This window comes from Equus caballus, chromosome 6 (assembly GCF_041296265.1).
Source record: "Equus caballus isolate H_3958 breed thoroughbred chromosome 6, TB-T2T, whole genome shotgun sequence".
In the NCBI taxonomy this organism is placed as follows: Eukaryota; Metazoa; Chordata; class Mammalia; order Perissodactyla; family Equidae; genus Equus; species Equus caballus.
This window is the reverse complement of record NC_091689.1, coordinates 62,455,678-62,482,983: the sequence shown is the minus strand read 5'-3', so window position 1 is coordinate 62,482,983 and position 27,306 is coordinate 62,455,678. Positions and strand designations below refer to the sequence as shown.

General features: G+C 35.2%; 1 protein-coding gene across 44 annotated transcripts in view; it reads left to right on the top strand.

Moving 5' to 3' along the window:
* SOX5 (SRY-box transcription factor 5) overlaps positions 1-27,306 on the top strand; it is a 949,864-nt gene that overhangs the window by 886,602 nt on the left and 35,956 nt on the right. For all 44 annotated transcript variants that reach the window (XM_070271071.1, XM_070271064.1, XM_070271055.1 and 41 more), the window contains one exon: positions 19,064-19,241. In XM_070271071.1, the coding sequence (XP_070127172.1) occupies positions 19,064-19,241 (178 nt within the window). The remainder of the gene's footprint in view (positions 1-19,063; positions 19,242-27,306) is intronic.

Genomic DNA, 27,306 nt, shown 5'->3' with positions numbered 1-27,306 from the left:
TTCTATCTCTTAACTCTGTTCTTTTCTCATTCTTCGAAGGACTGTCCCTTTTTAGTGTTCTACAGCACCCTATGCTTACAGCTACCATTCATTGATTCAATAAATCTTAATTTATGCCTAGCATGTGCCAAGTTCAGTTCAAGGCAGTAGGACTACTGCTACTCCAGCTAAGAACAAAATAGTTTGTTCTCTTGAGATTTTGCAGTCTACAGGGAAGAGAGAAAATATGAGCAATTAAACAAATAGATAATTTCATATATTGGTGAGTGCTATGAAGAAAATAAAGCATGGTAAAAGACAGAGTTCCTGGGGACAAAAGAGGGGGTCTTCTTGAGATAGAGCTATAAGGGAAGTCTTCTCTGAGACCTAAATCATGAAAAGGAAAGGACTGTAGGGTAGGAAGAAGTTCTCCTCCAGCCTTGTAGGTTCTTCTGGTTGGTCTAAGAATTAAATTGACGTGAGACAGAATAACCAAATGAAGTTTAATAACGTGTATACATGGGAGAAACCCAGGAAAACTGAGTAACTTGCCATAATGTTCAAAGCCACCTCCTTAACTACTGTCTTTAGCTAAAGACAAAAGAGGATGTTGAGGGTAGTGGTTTGGGACTTCAGAGAGGAACAAGGCATTTCACATGGTGATGGAAAGCAAATGTTTGGTAAACAAATGTTTGCCATGCCATGCAGAAACATTGGGAAATGGAGAGGACTTTGATCAAATGAGCCTTGCTAGGTTCCTCCCTGTCTACCGCACCTAGTTCCTATCATACTATAGTTGTCTATGGTGATAGCTCCTTCCTGGGACAGGCCTTCTATCTTAAATTCTTTTATGCAGTTAGGGGGAAGGTTAAAGTTTCTTCCTGAGTCTTTTATTCTTAAAAATAATCAGGCTAGGGGGCCGACCCTGTGGCCAAATGGTTAAGTCCACGCGTTCCACTTCGGTGGCCCAGGGTTCGAATCCTGGGCGCGGACATGGCACCACTGATTAGGCCATGTTGAGGCAGCGTCCCACATGCCACAACTAGAAGGACCCACAACTGAAATATATACAACTACGTATTGGGGGGATTTGGGCAGAAAAAAGCAGGAGGAAAAGAAAAATAAAAGAACATTGGCAACAGTTGTTAGCTCAGGTGCCAATCTTTAAAAATAAATAAATAAATAAAATAATCATGCCAAAATAATCTTCAAGTTAAGAGACACATTTTGGGGTGGCAAATTCTGCTCCCTTACAGTGCCAGAAAGTTCTGAGGAAATGATATCCCAAACAGGGGGAGCAGCAATGCAAAGACTCTAATATGTGAGTGAAATTAACAAATTCAAGGTTTATGAAGTATGCTGGGGTAGCTGAAACGTAGTGAACATGAAGGAGAATGATAAGAAATGAGGTTGGGAATGAGAAAGACTAGATCATGTAGGACTTTTTCACATTAAGGAGTTTATATTCTAAGTACATTCATTTTTAGAGAGAAATGAATTATTTTCCATTTGTCATAACCACTTATTAAATGTTGTAATTACCTACTCATTGTCTTCCTTTCTTAGGATATTATGCCTGTGAAGAAAAATAATTTTTTTACTTTTATCCCTTGGACCAATTAATTAATATTTTAAGTATCTCTATAATACTTTCCTAGAAATACTCTGGAATTTGAGCACTAATAAAATACCCTGGACATTGCCATTGGAGAGACAAGACAATTTAATTCAACAAATGTCTATTAATTGCCTACGATGTGTCAGTCAGAGTGCTAGGACCTGAGGACACTGGTGGCTAGTGTAGACAGGTCTGTGCCCTCATGGAGCATGGAGTATGTAGTAAGGGATATCGTGAGGGGTAGGGACAGAAAGAGACATCATATACAGCCTACTAAGGGCAGTAAGTGTGTGATGGAGTGTGGAGTTAACCTAGAATATTTCCTGGGTTTTCTTCAGATTCATTTGCTTTATCAGAGTTTTTTCGTTAGTAGTATAAGAAAACAACACACCATTGATAGTACTTGTCACCACCTGTATGAAGCAAATTACAAGGTTGAGTTTTTGGAGTGATATTTTGGTACTAACACTAAACACATGAGTATTGACTTAAATGTAATCGCCTTGAAAAATTATAATTGCTATTCACTAGTGCTCATAACAGGTTTGGAACTCTGTTTTACTTAATGTCTTTTGAGCAGGTTAACAAGCCACATAAGAAAGAGATCCTAATTTCAAATCAATCTGATTTTTACTTTTGATATTTGATTTTTTAAATTTTTGATTTTTACCCAAAACTTTATAACCCAGTGTGATTTCAGCAGGTCTGCCAAGTGCAGCAGACTTTTGGCTATCTTAAAAAAAAAAAAAAGTCAGTAAAAGATGTGCTTACAATCTTAAAACAACTACAACAGAGTAGTTTCTAAATTATGACTAGCATCATTTTCACCATGGGGCTAAACCTGCAATCTCCTGAACTGAGTTTTTTGAGAGGAAAACTTTCTTTCAAAATCTCTGTCTCCCTCCCTCTCTGTCTCTTTCCTCCATCTCTCCCTTGTCCTCCTCCCCTCCTGCCTTTCCTCCCTTGCTTCAGTTATAAGCTTTATTATAGTCGCACTTCTTGTCATATGAATATGCAATACCACCCACTTAAAAAAAAACTTCCATAAAATTTCTGCTAAACTTCTGTAAGTAAAGTGATTATTTTCTTGGTAAAACAAAAAAAACTCGTATGATTTATTTAAACATGTGCATTCATAATTCATTTCAAATTCTATTTATTTTACTGATATTGAGATCATATACAAAGTTCTACCTATATATATATATATATATATATATATTTTTGTATTATAGTCTATAAAGTGAAATTCTTTTTTAGTTATACCTATTTTCATATTTTCTCGCACACATACAGTATGGAAGTGGTATTAATGGCACAGTTAACCTAAGGAGAAGTAGAAACTATTTTAATCCAGAACCTGTTCAAAAAGTTATAAGATAATGAAGTTCTCCATCATCATTTGTATAGTTTCTCATTACTTCTAATCAAGTTAAAAACATAGTCATTGTTAATTACGGTTTTTTAAACAAAGACCAGAAATTATATGACTCAATTAGTATTAAATGTGAAAAAAATGTCTTCACCAGATGCACAGTGAGTGTGCAATTCACATTGACTGTGAATTATTGTTTAGGGTCTACTTAACATGATCAGAGGAATTTGCAAGTGCATATTCCTTATCTCATGTATCCTAAAGTTTGAGACCTTAGGATACACAGAATACCATTCAAAGTATAGAATAGCGCTTTTATTTTTTGTTTTTTGAAAAAATAGGGAACAATTTTATAACTCTTACTTGAAAATATATTTGAAATTTTCTCTATACTGAAATAAGAATTTTGCTCATTATAATTTTAATCATATAAATATTAAATTTGAAAAGTGCATTCTTAACGGCTCAGAATATCGAATATTGCTAAGAACTCATTTCACAGAGTGCTGCTTGGAAGTCAGCAAGCCTACAAGTGCAAGTGTCTAAATATCATTAACAGCCAGGATGTCCCTTAACTGAATCCCACAGCGTCCTAAGATTCTCATAGGAAGCTTGTGCCCCTTTCCTAGCCCTAGGCCTCCTTTGTAGATAATATAGTTAGATGCTTCTTAGAATTACACATTCCCCCTTGTGAGCTGGAAGGCTTTCTATTGCAATGGCCCACATCTTTTAACACTGTACTTCCAACTAAGGACTAGCTTACTCCATTGGGTGACTCTTTCAGAACCCAACAGTTTAAAAAAATAGCCTCTATGATTTTGGTTTTTCAAAAGGATAAAGATGAGATCTCTAAATTTAGAGAAAATAAAGACCAGAATTTTCAATTTACAAGGTTTACATTACCAAAGTAATATGAAGGAAATAATGTATACTCAAATAGATAAAAATTCATTTTCCCCAAATTGTTTGCCAATACCAGAAAAGACGAAGAACCTTACGTTTTCATAAAACCACAAAATATTTTGTATTAAAGCTCTGTTGTAGTTCTTTGCAAGACCAGTTATCAGTATTGAGATTCTCTATGAGACTTTCATTTAAATTAGGCCTTTCAATAACCAAGGAATCTTATTTTTTCTAGTTTATTATATAATTTGAGCTGTTATGGTTTGTTGTGCAATTTTGATAACTTTTGGCAGTGTAGATATTTCATAAATAGGAGAGAAAGAAATTGAGACCAAAAATGGAAAGGATGAAATACTGCAAAAATTTTTCTCTTGTGGTATTTCCAGTAGCACTTAAAATAACATAAAAAAATACTGTTGTGAAGTATGTATAAAAGCATTATGACAGCAATAAAATGTCCTTAAATAAGTACAGATTTGTGTTTTCTATACTTCTCTATGCAACTCTTTTGAGGATCAAAGTTTCATTTTAAGTCGGCAGGAGCCCAATATTCAGGTCAACCTTGTATAAATACAGGGCAAGACAAGAATCTTGGGTCACATGATGGAATTTTTAGTGCTAATTTTCATGTAAATAGGGCTGTCATTTATCTAAAAAATGATGGTTCTGATCCAATTTTAAGGGAACCCCAGGGTAATTTTTGTTTGGTTTGGTTTTGCTTGCTTTTTTCTATTAGCATCCATAGAGCTGCAGTGAACTAGAATTCTGATCTGTTATATCTTGACTATAATTTATGTACTTGCAACAAAGTAAGTGAAGGAAAGATCAATTCCATAAGATTGATCATATTAGATATACTTCCTTTATCCATTGAATTTTAAGTGGCTGGCCCATAATATGCGCTCAATAAATGTTTACTAGATTAAACGTTTATGTTATACAACTCATTCTTAATAATATGAATTTAAAGCTTATTTATCACTGTTTGTGGATATAGTTTTTACTATATGTCTATTTTTGCAGTTATGTTTATTAATACATGATCTAAGAGAATAAGTCTGTATAAGGATTTTTTTAAATTGAGTAGTATGTCTTTTAGCTATTGTCAGGTGAACTTTTGGGCCTTTGATGTAACCGTGTTATTTTCTAGAATTCTGGGCATATAAAATAAGACATTGAGAATTTAATAAGATGAGTCAATGTTGAAAGGAATGTTGCAAAATATTCTTTCAAAATATACTTGAATCCTGTTTTAAAAAACAACTTAAATTTAAACTTAAAATGCACAGTTAAGAAAATATAATTTATCCTAAATGAGATGTCTTCTGTCTTCTACTAGAAGAAGAGGCATGAGAATGTCTTTCTTTGGAGAGAGACATGTTCCAAGCAAGAGACTTTACATTTTGCTTGAAACGAAGCTGTATGTTTCCTCACTGGTTTATAAAATTTTTAAAAAAGCACGTAATGACTGTTCCTAATAGATGAGGCTTCTAGAGACCCTTTTAGAAGATGTCAAACAACATTTATTGAGGTCTAGTCGATAAACCTGTTGGGCATCTATAATATGCCGGACACTGTGGTAGACTGAAAAAGAACATTATCACCCTGTACAGTGCAATGCGAAAGATAGACAAATAAACTAACAATTAAAATACTATGGACTAAGTACTGGTCCAATAATAATATGGACGTAAGGAAAAATGTTCTCAGCACAACCTGTGGAGAAATAGGATAAGGAAGGACTTCCAAACAATGTGTCATTTAGGTTTTTGAAGGAAAAAAAAGCCTGTGCAAAGACATGTGGCAATGAAAGAGTAGAGTGCTGGATTTCATCTGAATTTTAAAGAAAGAAATAAGGTGACTGTAATGCATCTCCAGAACTTTGGGAGTGAAGTTAAGAAGAATGAAATGTAAAGATAAAAGTCTCTAAGGAACGAAGTCTAACCTCCTTACCACGGCACTCTGTGATCTAGCCCCACCTACCTCACCAGCCTAATTTATTACTTCTGCTTTTCTCCCAGTCCCGGCAATTTGTGCTCCAAATAGAATCACTTCCTCATGTATCATGTTATTTCACCTCTTTTTGCCTATGTTTGTGCCACTATCTCTCTCTGGATTGCTTTTGCCCTCTTCATTCAACTTTCCCTCTTGCCTTGCACCTGCTCATAAGATCTATCTCAACTGTCACCTCTAAGCAGAATTGGCTATTCCATCATACGTGACCCCACTGCATGGATACATACTCGTGGTCTAGTATCATAGCACCTTTATAACACTTGAGTGCATTTGTCTTCCCTTGTATGACTTTGTGTCCCTTGAGGGTAGGGATTATATCTTATTCATCCTTAGCACCAAGCATAATATTTAACATGTAATCATTGCTCTAGTTCTGTTAAAAGATTAAACAAACAAATAAGCAAACCGTCTGTGGAAGTAAGCCAAGATGTTATGTTCAAACATGACTGGATTTGGGACCCCTTAGGTGGAAGCATCAAAGATCTTGGGCTTGTATCGTTAGAGGATAATTTCAACGCAGCATGAGCCAAATACCATTGTACCAAAGTGAAACACTGAAAGCTATTGTACCATATAGAAAGACCATGTGCTCAGAAAGATTATGCAACCTAAAAGTCAGATTTTCCATTGTTATCCTGCAGTCTAGGTGAGATATACTGGATTTAGAAATTATGAGCTTTCCGATCATTGGAGACATATTGTCTGTAGTGAAGCATGCATAACTTACCAGTTCTTACTGTGGTTTGAATGAAGTACTCACTATTTACTTCTTTTCGCCCTGACTCTGTGAAATTTGCTTCTTCAGGTATCTGGAAATTAGCAAAAGGGTACCTTAAAAAACAGCAATATTCTGGTCAGATATAAATTAATTAATTGGCATTCTGGCTCATACATTAGCCTCGTGAATTTGTTTACTATAAATACCTCTTCAGTTGAATGGCCTTCTGTACAAATGCTGAATAATTAAGTGGATGCTGAAATGAAAGGCAAAGGCTTATACTAGTATTGGCTAGTTTTGTTATGTTGTTTGAAAGTTCACATAGAGTTTTAGGAGGAAAAATTTTGTTTTCCTCTCTTATTTTTGTAAGATTATCTTTCTCTGCTTCTCTTTTATGCCTAACAATGTAGCTCAGATATGGCAGAGAAATATCCCAACCATACATAGTCACATGTATATTTTTATTACATATAAACATATGTATATTCCATCCCTTACTATAAGAATAAGAATGCAGATTCATTTTATTTGGCAATCTAATGATCCAAGCAACATTCAAAATAAGGTCACATCTAAGGTAAATGCACTCATTCTTTCTCCTTAGGTCAATTTAAAAAATATCATCAAAATTCTTATGTAATAATATCATTACAGTTGCTAAATAAAATATTTTATGCTATCCAGACTGTGAAATGTATTATTCTTGTAATGTTATGGGTTGGGAAAAATTAAACATGAGGCATTACAGCTGAGTTTGACTATACGTTAATTATTTTTAATTGACTATTTCTTAAATGAATATCTGATAAATCAATCTTGCAATTTTTCATGTTTCATGGCATACTTAACTTGATACAGACACCTAAGAAGCATTATGCTGTGAGAACTTTAATACAAATTTGGGATTATAATTAAAATCAAACTCTTACCTGATGCTCGATTCTAAGCCTTTTCATCTTTATTGAATTTTCTTTGGCCTATACCTTGAATTTAATATTATAACAACGATAGGCAGAATGTATAATCAAGCTAAGCATCTTCAGTATGTTGAGAAAAAAATATTTTGTCCCCAGGGCGCAACATAAAAACTGGCCTTAACTGACATTTTATATAAATAGTCATCACCCCTTAGAATTCTTTAAAGACATCAGTTCCCTCTTGATCACTGCCGTGAAGAAAAAGAATGCCTTAATGACTCTATTGAGGTTATCATTAAAATAAAAGGAGATTTGCAGACATCAGCTATAAATCACTGTAAAATGGCCTATGGGTAACCTTTGACACAACTCATTTGAAATAAACCTCGGATGGATTCACAGCCTTTGGTCAAGCCGGTAGGTGGGCTAAGGGTCTTTTCCATCCACTCCTTCATTTCTTGCAATATTATTTCCTCTCTAAATCACTGGACAACATTTGGATAAATGTAAATTGACGTGTTTTATGTTGAAACAAAATAAGTCCATTCAAATAATAGTGTTGAGGATGTTTATGGCATTTGCTTGAAATATTTACTCTTTTGGTATATACTTTAGATATATGAATACATTTGGAATTTACTTGTAGCTACTTTGTTAAAATATTTCATAGTTTGGTATTAGAAACATTTTGCAAGGGGCCAGAATAATATTACCCAAATTGAGCTCTACATAGCTACTATCATAATGCAGTATAAAAATTTCTTCAGAATTAAGAAGAAATTACAAGATTTCAATTGTTAGTCTGATTTTTCAAAGGAATCGTTTCTTAACAATCCTCTTCGCTGTTGGCATTTAGACGACAGGGGCAGCTCTGAAAAGTTGCCTAGGCCTACACCCCAATGACTTGGGTTCAAGTCCCATATTTACTAAAGTTATGACTATTGGCAAATCCTTGAATAGCTCTAACCTCATTTTCTTTTTCTGTGAAGTTGGATTGGTGATACCTCACTCTCTTGCTGTGAGACTAAAATAAGACAAAATATAGGAGGCTGTTTTGTAACTTGTAGAGTAAAATTTAGATGTCAGGAAGTAAAGTGAATAATATTAGCAAATCAGCATTAAAAATGAACAGATATAAAAGTATTGAAGTTATTTAAAAAGTATTAGTTTTTAGGTTACTAAACTTATTAAATATGTTTCTTTATGTTTTGTAATATTTAACTGACTCTCCAAAATATTTATATAACAAATAGTGTATAGGGCTATAAGCATTTCTCTCTTCTTTGAAAATTAGGTCTCTTCATGGTAAAGTTGCATTACAAAATCAGCATTTCTTTTGGAGTAGGGAGAAGTTCCCGGGTAAAAATTGCAGTATTTCTGTATTCAATTGGACATATACTATGCCTTTTCTTTTATTCACTCTCTAATAGATTAATGAGAGGAGAAGGGGGAAACACTTTAAGACAATCATAATTGAAAAATAGTTGCTTTTGATGAATATCTTGGGGAAAGGAAAATAATCTTTATTTCTAATAAAAATCATCTAATCCCAAATAGCAAATTTTATAGGACTGAATGTTCCGGGAGCTCATGCTCTTGATACCTTTTTATGTTTTCAACTTTTCAGAAAAAGTGGTGTGAGGATCCACAGAATAAGGAAGTTATAACTTTATGAAGAGTTCTGAAAATTGCATTTAAATTAAACATCTAAAATCTAAATCTCAGTCCTAGACCAGTGAATCAACCACATTGGTGACAAAGAACTCAGTCTAAATAATCCAGACTAAATGAAATACAATTCTTTTCTAAATAACTTCCTTCATGACACTCTTTTAGATTAATCACAATGATATTTCTTATGTATTAAAATTTCCTAGCAATAACATAGCCTTACGCTGTTCAATCATTTAGTGTCTATATTGCTTCACCAACTGGAATATAAATTCCTTCTCTCCTGTGAGCACTGTTGGTAATAATGCCTAAAAGATGCTTGTGGAACAAAATAAAGAATAAACCTACCATGTGAGCAAAAAAAAGTGAGACCAGGGCAGACGGGACAGCTCTTCTAATTCTACATCCAGAAAGGAAAATCGCTATTACTGCTCTTAATCTGAAGGGTGAGAATCAGTCTGAGTTAAAGCAGGTGGGAGTGAGAGAAGTGAGTTTTGCATTTAAATTTTATTTTTACTTATCTTTGGACTTTTTACCCTTTGTCTTCAGTGACTGCCCCTCTTTCTCCGTCTGCAGTGAATGGAGTGAAAAGAGTTGTAGTTTGGATGTACTGACCTAGTAAAGTTTCAAGTTAAATTAATAGAAAGCCTGTCGCTAAGGAGTTCCTGACAATGGCTCTGTTAGCTGACATCTCTAAGTAGAAAGCAGAGTCCCAGAGATGTCAAACCTTCAACTCTAAGGGGAAAGCAAGAAGAAAAGGGAGCAAAGCTCTGAAGACTGGGAAGAACTACGAAATTCAAGTGATGAGAATCCATTTGAAGAGATTTAAATGTGGAGGGATACACGATGGTAGTGCATATATGCCTGCTTTGTTATTCACTAGTCAAAGTGACATTTGCATTGTATGTAGATGTAAAGAAGTTTTAAAACACTTTATGGGAAAGCAATAGAAAAAGACAGAATTTATCAAGAATGAGTCATTGACTAATCTTAACTATCTATGTAATTAACATTTAGTAGTTAATATTTAGTATTCTTTCTATTCAAGACATATGTGGGTAATAAAAACAATTAATATACTGGTGCCTACCCTTTAGAAAGTTGTACTGTAAAGAGTAAGAGTATTCAGATCATGTGTAAAAATCCCTTTGAAGAGTAAAATTTTCTTAAACTATTTAAAATCTGATTATTTTGCCATCAACAAGTCAGGAAAACAACTATGAAATCAAATGAAACACAGTGGTCTGATTGATATGGTCAGTAATAATAGGGTGCCGCCTTAGTCTTCCCTAACCTTCTTGCTGTGTGTCTCGTTCACCTTCAAATCCATTACACGTGCATGTGCCTGCACACACACATGCACGTCCATCCTTCTCCGAAGTTCCATCCTCAGACAATTTGGGCCTTACTCAAATCTCCCAAATATACACCAGCACACCAGTTAACTATCATTAATCATTAAATAGTTAGTGATTGTGGGTTCACCAGACTTCTTGGGATTTGTGCCCATTAGAACATATGTGTGTGCATATATGTGGGCATTAGAAATGAGGTCTTTGATTTAGAGTTAGTGTTAAATGACGTGTCTATGATTATGCCTTCTATTTCTTCTCCCTCTTTCTCCCAGATTGACTATCTAAAGATGGTCTGTCTGCTGATAACCAGACCAAAGTTTTCCTAGGTTCTAGAAAAACTTCAATCCCTAAAAGAACCATAGATGGTTTCTGAAAAAGAATTTTTTTAGCCCTCTGAGAGTCTTCCAAAGTTTTTGATTTTGTTCGTTTTCTTTTATGATCAACTCATTCTTTTAATATTTTCACGAGTGCTTCCCCCCCTTGAATAATAAGCCTCTGTGTGATATATTTAACTCTCCCTTAAAGTCCACACTCATTTGGATTGGTGTGTTTATATTGTTCTGCTGTCTTTTTAATATTCATTCCTTTTGTAGATTCAGGTAGAGAAGTTGTGTGCTCATTCTGTACATTCAGGTACAGCTGCAAGTGCCATCCCCAACACAGAGCTGGTAATAGAATTTGATCAGTGTCGCTTCTATTTGCTTACAGTTTATTTTGTAAAGCTGAACTGCTCTGAGAGCTCCTGCTTTATTCTTTTGTGAATCCATTCAATCATTTGATAATTTTGTCATTCTTTATTAATTTTTTTTCACATACCTTCAAGTGGAACTAACGGGAACTTAACTGTGACAAATGCTTTTAATTATGAAATTTAGGACTGGTGAGGTGGTGCCAAGAAAATACTATATTCTTCTTTTACATAGAGTGACCAACTCTTTAATTTCTCCAAAGCATTTTTTAAAAGCTTTTGGAGATTTACATTTAGAGGTTAATAAGAACTGGTATGATTATTAACATCAATTTTTACTGCTATATGCTTTCTCTTGGCCTCTTGGCAGAAGAACTGTTAATCATTTTAAAAGATAATAGCAATCATCCAGATGTAATGAACACGATAGGACAAAATAACCATTATTATTAGGAATTTGAAGTTGACTAGGGGCCAGAGGTTAAGCAAAGTTGAATCTGAAACACCATGCATTTTGTATTGGCTCGTGTTATAACTATTCTCATCAAATATTATTGTTGAGACTTGCGTTCCTCCCATTCTTCCTCTTTTCAAATATGCTTTGAGAAATTTAGTCTGCAGAATTTCTGCGAGTGGGTTTTCATCAGGTATTGTGAGCTAAAGGTCTTCTCATAGATGAGATTCTTCTGAGTAAATATATAGAAACTGTATTTATACAGTATATTTTTAGAACATTTTGAAAATAAGTAGAGGTTAGATAGAGAGTTCATGGAAACTTAAAATCTCAAAAGCTGTTAGTAATGTTAAAAGGAAGAAGAGGAAATATTAGAAGGAAAGAAAAAGTAAAAAGGAATGACATCTTGCTCTGCAAAGTAAATAAATAAAATGAAGGGAGCTTCATGAAGTGTATTCACGTATTATGATTGAAGAATGAAAAACAGGTACTTTTCCAGAAGTCAAAATGAGGTCATGGTAAAAAATGCTTTGGAGCTGTGTAAAAACAGTGTATATTGGCTACACTTCTTTTATACAGGATGGATGAGTTATCACCACCTAACAAAATACCCAAAATTTAGTGGCTTTAGACAATAAACACTTGTCTCACTCAGTTTCTTGAGTCAGGAATCTGGGAGTAGCTTACCTGGGTGGATCTGGCTAAGAGTCTCTCTTGTGGTTGCAATCAAGTTGTCAACTAAGATCGCAGTCATTTGAAAGCTTGACCGGTGCTGGTATATCTACTTCCAAACTGGCTCACTCTCAAGCCCAACAAGTAAGTGCTGGTTCTTGGCAGGAGACCTCAGTTTCTTGCCAGGTGGACCTCTCCATAGGCTGTTTGAGCGTCCTCACAACACAGCAGCTGGCTACCCTCTGGGGGTGATTTTGGCCCTCAAGAAATGTTTGCTCACGTCTGGAGACATTTTTGCTTGCTGCAACTTGGGCAGCAGTGCTACAAGCACCTAGTGGTCAGATACCAGGAATATTTCCAAACATCCTACAGTGCCCAGGACAGTCACTCACAACAAAGAATTATTCAGCCCAAAAGGTCGGTAGTGTCAACGTTGAGGAACCCTGCCCCAGAGCAAGTGGTCCAAGACAGAGGAAGGTAGAAGCTGCAATATCTTTTATGACCTGGTAACAGGAGTCAAACTGTCATTTCTACAATATCCTATTGGTTATGTAGATCAGTCCTATTCATTGTGGGAGGGGATCTGGGTTATGGAAGGCCATCTTGGAGGCTGGCTACCACAGAAGGGCTTTGTGTGTAGAAAGAAGGGCACTTTTGGTTTAGATATTTGAAAGCAATTTTTTAAATTAAAAAATGAATGTGAAATATTATTGATATTCCAGAAACCACACTTTATTCTTTCCTCTGTGTTCAAATATATGTGTGTGTGTGTGTACCATGTACACTATTGAGTCGTTAAACCAACAAAGTCAGAAATCAAGGAAAACACTCTATTTTAAGGATGAGCAAGTAGGCATTTTAAACAACAAATTAAATGATGGATACTATTTGAATAGCTTTAAATTAATCAAGGGCCAACAATTTAAATGTAAAAGCAATGTGTAATTACCACATTGAAGCAAATGTCCTTTACACCACTAGCATCCACTTTTAAAAGGAGCAGGTATACATTAAGCAAAAGCGTAAAATGGCAAAATAAGGAAGTCAAATGAGGAGTTAGAACATATTTCCCCTAGCTAAATAACTTAAGACTTGCATTTAAATGGCAATCAAGTCTGATGTTAGCATTAACAGAGCAAAAGCATACCTACCAAAAAATTCCTGGAGCTCTATCTGCTTGGTTAATAAGGCATCTTGCAATTTATAAGTCCAAAAGCAAACGTGTTCATGAAAGGGGCTTCAGGACCATGTGCTCTGATTTTTAGGTAACAGTTACCTACTAATTAAGTGTGGAGTTTGGACGGCCACATGAGTAGGACTCCTGATTCTTCAGGGACTAAGAAAACAAATTTAAGGTTGTTAAAGTTAGTTTTATCTTATATTACTTTGATTGAGTCTTGCACGTAAATGAAAACCTTTTCTCATCTAAGTTCTTCCTTAAGGAAGATCAAGGACATTCCAATCTTTTTGGAGACCCTCATGATATTTGTTTTGTTTTCTTTTTCTCTCTAGTAAACCTCTACTCCATCCTAGAAAGAAATGTCTTATTTGGGTGGGAAAGGTGAAAGCGGTCTCCCACAGTGAACAATAGGAATAGAAGAAGAGAGAAGATGACTGTGAGCATAAGCCAGAGGAGAGAGGGGCAGCGGCAGTGCACATTACGCAATTCAGCCTGTCGTGGAACTTCCCTACTTAATTTAATACGCTTAATTCATCAGAGAGGATAATAGCAGCAGCGTGATTAATTTTGCAACATGTTTCATGAATGCCTTTACTCTTCCCCATATGTTATTATTGCTGCTACTTCACATGAGTATTTACGATAAATATGGGGACAATCATAGTTTTCAAATTTTGCAGAGGAAGTAGCCTGAAATTATGTGTATATTTTTATCCAATTACTTTATGGCTATTAAAGAATTAAAGTGTATTTATAAATGAAACAATATAATAAATGCATAGACAAACTGTCCTCAAAAAACTCAGTTTAAATAAAACACAATTCCATATACATCTATACCTAGGCCTTAAATAAAAAGTAAGTAAACTTCTTTGTTCTCTTATTGCTGACCACACAAAATCAAAGCCTCAAAGCTACATGCCTAGATGTCAGTTGATTTTCGTATTTCTACTGCCTGCCATATAACAGCCATTAATAAATAGATGAAGTTCTATTCAATAAGTGATGAATGAATGGATGAATAAATGTTTATATTCTTGTCTGTTGCTATTAAAGTGCTATAAATTTAACTACCAAATAAATATTTGATTTTCAATAACTACTTTAGGTAAATATTTAACAAAATAGAATTTTGAGAGAACGTTTTATGGCGTGAACTAGATCATCAATTAAATAATGAGACTGAGTAAAGATGTAAACAAAGGTGAAATTTTTATTCCAGAGGGTATAATCATTTGCACATCTTTCGTGATGCATCTTGTAGTCCAAGGACCTGCATGTAGGTATATTTCCATACATGTGAAGAACAAGGATGCAAATAGGAAGAAAAGAGTAGACTTCTTTAGGGTATTGGTGTCCCTGTTTTCTACTTCTCTATTAAAATTCCTTAGCAAAGAAATGAACGAAGTGTTAAGGAATGAGGAGAGAGAAATAACCCTCAAGATTCCGGAGGATGATTTTTCTTTGATAAATTATGTTTGATTTCTGTGAGTAATTTAGTCTTTGCACATTATAAAATTATGACTATCATACAATTATATTAGAGTAACATGTTTTTCCTGGAATAAACTTATTATTTGAAAATGATCTAAATGAATTATATTTTAATTTTATCTGTTTATTTTACAGTGTTTGTTAAGTTTACTTGGAATAATTTTCGCATTCATGGTGACAATTGATATTTCTTCAGTGCATCAAAGGCTGTTTGTGTCAAATTCTTTTCATTATCCAATTTATTTTTTTATCTGTGTGGAGGATTTTCATTGGCTGATATACAAATTCATTAGGACCTCTGCAATAGTTCTACTTCTGTGACCACCAGCTGATGTTAAGTGAAATATTTGCTCTCAGACAGGTCATGGTAGCTATAAGGAAATGGGACTTGCTTAAAGGATATGTTTGTTTGGCTTGTACTTGTTTTGTATTCTATTTCAGACAACTAAAATTAGACTACACTTTATTAGGAAGTTATAATCATGAATAGGTTCTTAAAACTTGTATTTGGATATACAAAATCTTATTCTCTTGAATATTATTGCATGAATTATTGTATTTTCTAGCATATTGTACACAAACCCTTTGTGTATCTATCACTATCAAACTATCACTTTGTGTATAAATGAAATAATTATGAAATATGCTATTTTCGAAAGCTTCAAAGGGCAAAATCTTTTAACAATTAGACAAGTAATTAAAGGAAAATTGCTTTCCTCATTGCTTGGTGGTGTACTTGATAGAAATGCTATCTTTTCCAATGCTTTCTTGACCTTGAAAATTACTTACATTCTTTCATATGTAAATTATTTATTTACAATTTTGAAATGTGTGTTTAATCTGTAAGAATAGGTGTTGGTCATGGTAAGCCTTCAAATTCCTCCTAAATAAGATATTGCAAATAAAAAAAGGTAGAAAATGCCTTACCTTTGGCATTTATTGTACATGTTCATAATTATGAGCATGCATGTCATAAATAAATAGTCCATTCCATTTTATAGTTAAGGTTTTTAAATTTTCATCTAGTCAAATGAAAAATAATTAATAGAAAATGGCAAACTATTGTAATTTTTGTATTTTTCATGAATAATAGGCATTTGTTATAGTAGCTCAGTAATAAATTATTAAAAGAACCAAATTGTGTAATAATATCATATAATGGGTCAAAATTACTTATATAGTCACCAGTAGAAGGATCAAGTGTGTGGGTTCTTATTAATATACCATTAGCCTGGTCACACAATGAAAGAGAATGAAAAGGCAATTTTGAATGACATTTCGATCAACTTTGCAACTGTCAACCTCTATTATGTCCTTGGGGCTTTGTACTTTTTGGCTTGCAGACATCTGTGCTGCCTTGCGTGGAGGAGAATATTAAGAGTTCTAGTGGGTCTCCTGCTCTGATAAATGCTTTGGGTAGTCATTTTTCAGTATGAGCATGTAATAGTGCTTAAAGCTAAGCATATGACATTTCACTCCATCAGCACCCACTTGTGCATCATCTTCATCGACACCACCATTCCCCTGTACACACGTTCACACTCTATTTCCTCTTTGCTCATAAATCTTCTCTGTTGCAACTCTGAGAATATATTCCTTCTTCTTTTTTTTTCTGCACAGTCAAGTGAAACAGCTACCTTTAATTTCTCCAAGAACCCCCTCAAAACTTTGGCAAGAGTTGTAATGATGTCAAAAGAAATTTTCAGGCCATGATGACAAGAGCCAGTAGTTTCACACAGAAAGTAGTAAGCAGGTACAGCATTTGATGGGGGAAAAAGTGCCTAGAATATTTACAACTGCATAGTAAACAGTCAATAAACCTCCTATCTGACAGGATATTTAGGCTGAATTAACAACAAGAAAATCCGGACTCTAATCATTATTGGCCTGCTTATTCTCAGTGGTATTTAGTTTATTATGCACTTGCATGTTTTCATTTATTACTACCATATAGTATGTTCTGATAAAATTTTAAAGATTGAGATAAATTATATATTATATTATTATATTACATATTATATTATATATAATGTTATCTCCTGGTATTGAGGAAGCTTTTTAAGGGGTTTTGAAATCTAATAAATAAAAATTTTAAAAATAACCTCCTTTTATATTATATATGGCCATGGCTCTCAAATGTTACTGTGCATCAGAATCACCTGGGAATGCTTGTTAAAACACAGGTTACGGGAAGCCACCTCCTAAGTTCTGAGGATAGAGAATTTGACTTTCTAACAAGTTCCCAGGTGGTGCTTATGGTACTAGTCTAAGGACCACATTTTGAGAACTACTCATCCACACTGGTATATAGAAAAAAAGGGACACGAGACTCTCCCGGGTTTCTGCCAATCATAGCATCATATATAAGGATTAGGGGTGACCAGCTCAACTAAATGTTTCGAATTGAAAGATCTAGGAATAATTTTGCCCCTGTAGTTTTTAAAATGCTGAAGTAAACTTTTCATGATTATGTATTGAGCCAGTCATAGAATTATCTTACTTCACTTCCTTCCAAGATTCTATGAATCCATATGAATTTGGTATAATGGTCATAAATTTATTATGCATCTAACATGATCCCAGATTGCTGTTTGAATTCTCGTAGGTTTTCAAATGACTGTTCTTTTCTCTGAAACAGAAAATAATGTTAGAGTAATTTTTCCTAGTCTGTTTCTGGCTTTCCTAAGTGTAGCTAACCATGGACTCTAATAACAATAAATCACTTTAAAAAATATAAACTTGAAATAGATGTCATATTATACCATTTTACCACTTTTGTAAAGTGAGTTATTTCAATGTTTTTTTGATAAATATATGCATAAAATTTTGGGAAAATTAATTAATATATGTTTCTTTGTCATCAAATCACTTGATTCTAAATTATTCAACTTTCAACAAGTTATCCTCCTACTGGTAGATATTTTATGTTCTCAACTCATGAAGATGAAACAGTAGCTAAATGGAAATTAAATTTTTATTCTACAATGATATCTCTGTAAAATGAGATATAATGTAAACAATAAAGGACAAGCAAATGACATCATATTTCAATTTTAGAACACAGAAAAGGCATAACTTCTCAGTTTGCAATGAAAGTGATGTAATGTTAATATTATCTGGCTCTTATGAATGATGTGATAGAAATTTTAATGATAATTGTATCCATTGTATCCATAAATTTTAGAATGAAATTACATAACAGCTATTATAGAAAGGTATAAAATAGAATGTAAACTATGTAAACTTGACCTATTTAAACATAGAACAATTGGAAATCACCATACGTACTGACCAACCACATACAAATCTTCATACCACTATGTAATACATTGTAAGGAAGAGCTGGAAAACAAGTCTAGATTTAAAAAACATAATGTTAAGTGTTTAGAACAGTGTTGCATATAAATAAATAGTACATATTGGTATAACGGTAATTATGTTTATTTTCATTTTTAGATCAAATCCAAAAGTATTTTTGTGAGACCTGGGAGAAAAGATTATTTTCTAAGAAAGTTAGAAAGTTCTCCTCTTTTTTGTATTTAATTTGCAGAGCAGTTTTGATCAGAGATATACATCATTGAACTCCTCCGTCGTGGATGTTCTAGGCACTCTGCCTAAGCACCAGAGTACAAAGATGCATGTGACTCAACCCCTGTTCTTTGGAGATTGAAAAAAACCTATCTACATCATAATTTTATATGAACTATATATTCTCTCTCAATGAAAATGAATAGTACAATGAATAGCTTTTTAAGAATCTTTCTTACAGGTTACATCAGTTACATGCTTTCTGGATAGTTGAGTGCATGTGTACTTTCTCTCATACAAAAGGTTTTTCATAATATGTAGTTGAAAGTGACATTGTTGATAGCTAACCAAACACTGTAACGTTCAGACTGAATGTTAAGATCACTGACTGGTAGAGTAATAAGATGGGAAATGACAGGCTGTATACCTGTGTTTTTCTGGGTGTTTTTGATCAGCCTTTCCTTATCACAGCTCATGTTCTAATGATCATTGCAGGATGAAGTGGCACAGCCACTGAACCTATCAGCTAAACCCAAGACCTCTGATGGCAAATCACCCACATCACCCACCTCTCCCCATATGCCAGCTCTGAGAATAAACAGTGGGGCAGGCCCCCTCAAAGCCTCTGTCCCAGCAGCATTAGCTAGTCCTTCAGCCAGAGTTAGCACAATAGGTAAGTTCTGTTTCTTTTGTTCTTGCTGATTTTCTGTTTATGGCAATTGAATGAAATAATATTTTCATGGCAAATTTTGTATACCTTGTGCATGGCGTTAGTTCTATAGGAGAGTTTCAATTTGATGAATCTCATAGGTCTGTTTTAAATATGCAAATGAAGTTTATAACAGAAGTCCCAGTTATAATATCCCCCTGAAAATCTAATTTGAACTGGTTATGTTTATTGATGTAGCTAATGTTGTTAAGTTTACGAAATAAAGACACCTAAATGACTAATCACAGAGAGCAATTTTTCCAGAATGTCGTTGTTAGGTGACTTGCCTTTTTCATCACTGAAATTTATTTCCATTTTTTGTGATGTGTACAAAATGTACATAATGATGAAATACATTCTGCCTGGATCAGCAGTCAACCATCAGGATGTGAAGTTTGTTCAGTTCCATACTATTTGAGATTTACTTGAACACACCGATGTAGGATAAAGAGTGGGTAGCTTCAGTTCTCCATAACTGCCATTTCACTGCAGTAAACAAACACTAGAAAATGCTTCTATAAGCTAACTTTTAAAAGAAAAGTCCAATGGTTTTCATTTTAGTAACACATAAGTTAGATTGTAACTACTTACTTTAACCCATATTTATTGGTGTTTATTATTTGCATACAGTTAAGAGGAGGCCAGCACAGACTAGCCCTCAAGGAGCTCAGGGCTTAGTTGGGGAAAAGTCATCTATCCTATAGTACAAGTCACCTATTGTAAGTGCTCTTCCAGAGTACCACAGATACAATCCTACAATCAAACAGAGGAGAATGTTGGATTCTATTTGGGAAGATAAGTTGGAGGTAGGCTAATTCAAATGGAACCTCTAAGAAGAGATACATTCCTAGGCATTTTAGGTTGTGAGAAAAACCCAGAGTGAAGGAGCATATTTTTGAGAAATGTGCTGGTTTGGCTAGACTATGAGTGTGTAGTGTAAAGTGATCAGAGCTAAAGCTGAAAGGGGCAGATGGAGTCCGATTGAATGCTATCTTAAGATATTTTGACTTTTTCTCCTGACAGCAATGTGATCAGAACTTTAAGAAGAGTATTGGCAGTGGAAAGAGATTGGAATCAGAGAAGTCATTGTTCTAGTGCAGGACAAGAGTAAGTTACATGAAATAGAAATAGGCAATGAAAAAGAAAAGGAAAGAATAGATCGAAGGGAGATTATTAAAGAATTGATGTAACTTATCTACAATAGCATGTACCTGATGAAGTTCAAGTTGGAGACAGAGGAGTCTAGGATTTTGAGTTTATAAGGTGAGAAGGGTAGTGCCTCCCTTAAGAGTGAAAGACAAGCCCAGAGTGGAAGCACGTTTGGGGAAAGACATATACATAAAGATTTAATAAGTGTTGAATTTGAAATGCGAGGAGCCAGTTAGGTAGAGATGCTCACGAGGAAACTGTAAATGTAAGTCTGATATATAAAAAGGGTGCTAGAATTTTAGATATGGAAATTATTTATTAAGGAGGCTGTTGAAGCCATGAGAGCATTTCTTCACTAAAAAAGTGTGCAGTAAGAAGAGAAGTGAGGTAAAGAATCATAGGTATTACCTACTGTATTCGTTATCTGTTACTGCTTAACAGATTAACTTAAAACTCAGCAGCTTTACACAACGAACATTTATTATATCACAGTTTCTAAGGGTCAGGAATCTGCAAGCAGCTTAGCTGGGTGATTCTAGCTTAGGGTCTCTCTTATGGTTACAGTCAAGATGTTCACCGGGCTGCAGTCGTCTATAGACTTCACTGAGGATGGATGAGCTTTTCCCAAGAGACTCACTCACATCCCTGTTGGCCTGAGAGCTCAGTTCTTTGCCATGTGGGTCTTTCCATGGAGCTACTCATAGCATGGCAGCTAGCTTTCCCCAGAGTGAGTCATCGAAGAGGGAGAGCAAAGAGAAAGCCACGGTGCCTTTTGTGACCTGGTCTCCAAAGTCACATACAGTCCGATCTGCTTTATTCTTTCCATTATAAGAGAATCACTAAGTCAGCCTAACTCAGAGGAAGGGGAATTATGCTCCAACTCTGGAGAGAGGAATATCAAAGTATCTTTGGACGTATTTTAAAACCACTACACTTTTTTAGGGGAAAAACTGATGAAGAGCAAGTGAGTGTTTTAGAATAAAAATGAATATAAGACAGTGTCCCGCAGGCTTAGCAAAAGTGAAAGTTTCAGAAAGAAGGCGTTATTTAATGATGTCACATTCTGCAGAAAAGTTAAAAATCATGAAGAAGAAAAGCCTTAGGATTTTTCTGGAGATCATGGTTGGGTAGACGCTGACATAGAGGTTTTAGTAGAATGGTTGAGCAGAATTCCAGTGACAAAGATTTGAAGACTATGAGGGAAGAAAGGGCGGTTGATATAGAGACCAGTCTTTTTGTAAGCTCAGTGTCGAGAAGTGATTATATTTTGAGAAGGCTGAATAGAGATAAGTTTTAGAATAGGAAAATCATATATATAAAAAACATATACATATATAGTAAGGGGAAAGAAGAGTTGGAAAGATATAGAGATATGAAAGAGTGCCTGCATGATGATGGAGCAAGGAAAGGAGATAATGAGAGAATATTAGCCTTGGAAAGGAGAAAAGCTCCTTCGTCTTTCTGAGACTGAAGGAAATGAAGAAGAAAAGGGTGAAGTTACAGAAAAATTCTAAGATGGACAGAAAGGAAACTAAAGGAGTGTATTTCAAATGCTTCAATCTCCACAGAGTGGAATTTCAGATTGTTTACCAAGAGGAGGTCAGTCTGGGGCACAGTGAGAAGAGAAATAGTGAAAACTTAAGTTTGGAGAAGGTTTAGGGTACACATATGCTCTTTACCATCATGCACCATTCTGTTATGATCTCTCAGTTAACTTTGCTCAGCATCCGAAATGGATGTCAAGTAAGATTTGCTTTCATGCCCTAAATATGTAAGAGAAAAAATATTTTATTTGGCAAGAATGATTCACTTCCGTAATAGACCTGAAGGATCATAAATATCACAGTGTTGGTATATGAGCTTCCTTTATAATGTCACTAGACCTAGAGTATTTAACTAACAGAATAACTAATATATTTGCATTTTTATCACATGAGGATTTTTTACTCCAGCTTTCCAAGGATTAAGTATGACAAAATATTTTATAAAGGCAAGGCTGTATTTAATGACATTTATCATCTGACTTTCTCCACTACTAAAACTTCTTTTATATTTTTCCCTGAAAAGTTCCTTCACCACATACACATCCCTCATATTTTCCAAGGATTTTGAGGCCATTACAATTTACTTTTTTCTTTTCGACAAATGCAGATGTTGAAAGCTGAAACTGTAATGAGTAATAATGTAGTTGGATAAAAGCTATGAGCATTAATGGTGTTGTAAAGGTCACCCCTGAAAGAAGAATTAATGTGTTATGCCATTAATAAACCACAGAAAACTGAACCAAAAGATACGTTATCGTTAATGACATGGGGCTCTTTGCTATATATCTATTAGCTACAAATATATAAAGTGAGTTTTTGAGGTTGGTGACCAATATTACAGTGTATTCTATAAGAATTCTTTTGATATAGTACACAATGATAGGCAGCTCCAAAGAAAGGGGATCCTTAAAAGGCGTGAATAGTTCAGAAGAATGCTGGATAATTTTAGAATCTTTTGACCAGATGTTATCTTTCCCTTGTTGGCCTTTTCTGCCTATGTTGTGCATATGTTTAACACTTTTAACTTTTTTAAAAGCATTTTTGATCTATTTTCTCACCGCAGCTAATTTTAGAATTACAGACCCTTAACTAGATCGAACAAATATCGATATCATCTAGTCAAAACTTGTTATTTTACAGATAGGGAACCAAGGCCTGTAGAGGCTAAGTGCTTATCCAGGGATTCCAAGTTCTTGTCACAGTGTTGACAGTTCTGTGGTCCCATGTTTATTACCTCTGTTTTAATTTCAAGAAAGCAAATGTCCATGAAGACCTAGTAACTTGCCCAAACTCACAGCCAGTGCAGTTTGAGTCCTTTCTAGCGTGGTCTCTGGGTTGACATGTTTTCTTTTTAGTAGTTGCCTTTTGGTAGCCTCCCTGCATTAGGTGCTCTACTCAATCATTTATTGATCCTTTCACTCATCCATCTAATAAATGAGTATTCAATATCTTTTCTTTGCCATACACTTTGCTAAGTCTGGAGGATAAGCAGATGAAAGTCTTGGACTGAGGCTTTAGATGCCTACAGTCTTTGTTCTCTCCTGTCTTTGGAAGACATTGAAACATACCATTCTTACCCTTCATTCCTCAGAGGCATTAGCACATGAAAAGCAAAACTTTATCTGAGCATATGCGGTAGATGCACATTGATTAAATAAAATGAAGGGGATGCCGGCCCAGTGATGTAGCAATTAAGTTCACTCACTCTGCTTCGGCATCACAGGGTTCACAGGTTCAGATCCTGGGCACGGACCTAGCACTGCTGGTCAAGCCATGCTGTGGTGGCATCCCATATAAAGTGGAGGAGGATTGGCACAGATGTTAGCTCAGCAGCAATCTTCCTCAAGCAAAAAGAGGAAGATTGGCAACAGATGTTAGCTCAGGACAAGTCTTCCTCACCAAAAGTAAATAAATAATAAAACAGTGCTGTAGACTGAAAAAAAAATGAAATGGAAGGAAATATTTTCAAGTCCATTAATTTGGTACTTCCTTCTACAACTTGCTAATTTAAAATATAACATGAAGAAGGATATTACCTTGAAATTTTGTTAGTTTACATTTTTCATGAGAGAAACTTCTTTGAGGGTAGATTGTTGAACAAGAATATTGTAATAGTTTCATATAAAGCCATTGGATTACCTGGAAGTTAGGGGTATTATTCAGTATCTGACACTTAATATTTGCATAGCGCTTTATAGTTTATAAATTGCTTTCACATTTATTATCTAATTAATTCTTGTTAGCTTTCACAGATGAAGAAATGACTACATATCAGGGTGCCAAAAATTTCATGATAAGTGACCTCAAAAACAGAAAAAAATTGGGGCCAGCATGGTGGCATAGTGGTTAAGTTTGCACACTCCACTTCGGCAGCCCAGGGTTCACAGGTTTGGATCCTAGGCACAGACCTACCCATCACTCATCAAGCCATGCTGTGGTGGTGTCCCACATACAAAGTAGAGGAAGATTGGCACAGATGTTAGCTCAGGGCCAATCTTCCTCAAGCAAAAAGAGGAAGATTGGCAACATATGTTAACTCAGGGCCAATCTTCCTCACCAAAATACATATATTTATTAATATTTGTTGAAAATAACTTGAAATACATGTGCCCTCACTTTTACTTATAGCTGGAAAGTCCTATGTAAAATAAACGTGTAGTAAATAAGAATTTGTATTGCCTTGATAATGTGTTAAATCCATGAATTTTAGTAAACCTGTGTCATATGGTACAGGCATCCATTGATGTGATGACATAATCAATGAACTTGGAATTATAAAAGTAGATATTTTCAAGTTAGAAATATGCATTTATACCTTCAACAGACTCTGCCATGGGCCAAAGGAATAAAAGACAGAAAGAAAAAGGAATATCCTCAAGTAGTTCATAGACTGGTGTGAAAGGCAAACTTAGAAAAATGAAAGACAGTGTAACAGTGAAGGCATCTACAAGGTTTTGAAGGAGTGTATAAAAAGGAGGTGCTAATGTGGCCAAAGAACATGTCTGGGGTGTATCAGGGAAATCCTTACAGAAGGGATGACATTTGAATATATTCCCAAACACACCAGAAAGAGAGAGTATTTCAGTAGAAGAGAAAAGCTTGGGAGACAGAGGTGGGGTTGGGAGGAAGAAGACCAGTCCTGGAAAAGGAAATATTCCTGTGCAGCCTACGTACAGAACTTATGAGATACCAGCAGGAAGGATAAGCAGAGCTGATATCATGAAGAGACTTTTAGGCCATTTTAAAGTGTTTGGAATTTATCCCAGAATGACGTTTTTGGGGGAGTGTTAAAGAGTTTCTTGTTCCAGTATATTTGGAAAAAGCTGCATGCTGTTGTTATCTCTTGAAGATTCACAATGCACGTTAACATATTCAATATTTTGAGAATTTGTGCAATGAGGAAACCTTTCTAACTTTAGCTTGGTATTTCCCACACTTATTTGAACATGGAATTATTTTTTCACAGAATATTACAGATCATCATCTTATGAAATGCTCCGTTAAGCACTAGGGTACCAAGAGCTGGTTTTTTAATCATGTTAAGTGACATGATCCAAATCCCTTTTTTTGGAATATTTTGGAATGCTTTATCTGGAAACAGAGTAGGAGATGGATTCAAGGAGGATAAGCCTAAAGACAAGGAAGCCAGTTCGGAGGTTAAGGCATTAGCCCAAGAGAAATACGAGGTGGCTTTAGCAAAAGCAGGGACCATGGGGATGGAGAAGAAGCACATTTGAGAGCTGAGGAGGAGGTGTAACTGTCAGAGTTTGGTTGCCTTTTATGAGTGTGGGGTAAAGGCGATACCTTAGATGACTCCCCAGTGACTGGATGGGCACCTGCAAGGGCATGTGGAATGTAGAAAGAACAGATTGAGGCAATGGGAAGATGATGAGCTCTGTGCTAGACATGCTGCATGTCAGTTACTCCTGGGATGCTCAAGTAGAGAAGCTTGGGAGACAGATATGTCTATCTGGAAATCAGGAAGGATTTGAGGCAGGCAGTAGATATTTTACAGTGCTTAAGATCACCCCTTGAGTCTTAAGAGCACACCTAGGATCAATTTTGATGTATCAGTTTCTAAGGCTACTGCAACAAAATACCATAAACTGAGTCACTTAAAGCAGAAACTTATTCTCTCACTATTTGGAGGGTAGAAATCCAAAGTCAAGGTGTCAGCAGGGTTAGTCCCTGCTGGAGGCTCTGAGGAAGAATCTCTTCCTTTCTTCTCACCTCGCTCCTAGTAGCTGCCAGCAGTCCTTGGTGTTCCTTGGTTTATAGGTGCGTAACTCCAATCTCTGCCTCCATATTCTCAGGGCCTTGTCTCCTGTGTCCCTGTGTGTCAAATCTTCCTCTCTCCTTTCTCTTATAAGAACACTGGTCATTGAATTTAAGGCCCACCCGAAATCTAGGGTGATCTCGTTTCAAGATCCTTCATTTAATTACATCTGCAAAGACTCTATTTCCAAATAAGGTCACATCCACAGATACCAGGGGTTAGGACATGGACCTATCTTTTTGAGGGATAAAGTTCAACCCATTACAAGTAGTTTCCTGTTTTTCCTTCTACCTCTCAACAGCTTCTTTCCTTGTGGAGCAGCCATTACTCACTCTTTCTGTTTAGATTTTATCCCCTCTCAGATTGGACTTTCCAGTTCGTCCCTTTTTTTGCCCCTGAAAATATATAAAAGGGACCTTTTTTAATTTTCAGAATTTTGTTGGTGATGGTTAAGAAGAAACAAGAAAACATAAAAAGTCAAATAGTGGTAAATTTAATAAGGTTACAGAATCTCACAAATTTCTTACATTAGTGATTCCTAACCTGCATTTCCCAAGTCTCATTTGAGGTGCTAACTGGAAGCCATATTGACCTTTGCCCTCTCATTTCCATCCAAGATTGAGGCTCACCAAACCTCTCCTAAACACATACCCTCCCTTCGGATCCTGTCTTTAGGTGCAAATGCTGCCTGAACAGATAACGAAGGCAGAATAAAATGTATCGAGTGATCATTTGGAGTCTTTTGGACTCTGATGGAATGACTCCCATTTCCTTGAACCTCTGTACCAGCAAGAAATGATATGCCCTCACAGATTTTATCATAACTGTCAAATCCTTGCAACAAGATTGCTGAGGGTGAGCATATAGGGAAAAATAAAGAGGAAAAAAAAGAAAGGAATTAACATTTTTACTGCCTCCTCAGGTACCAAGTGTTATCTACTCCTTCACATGTGTTATTTCATTTAATTCTTCCATCAACCATACATTCATTTTACAGTTGAGGGAAATGAAAGCTCAGTGAGATTAAGTATTACAATTTGTCAAATATCACACTTTCCAA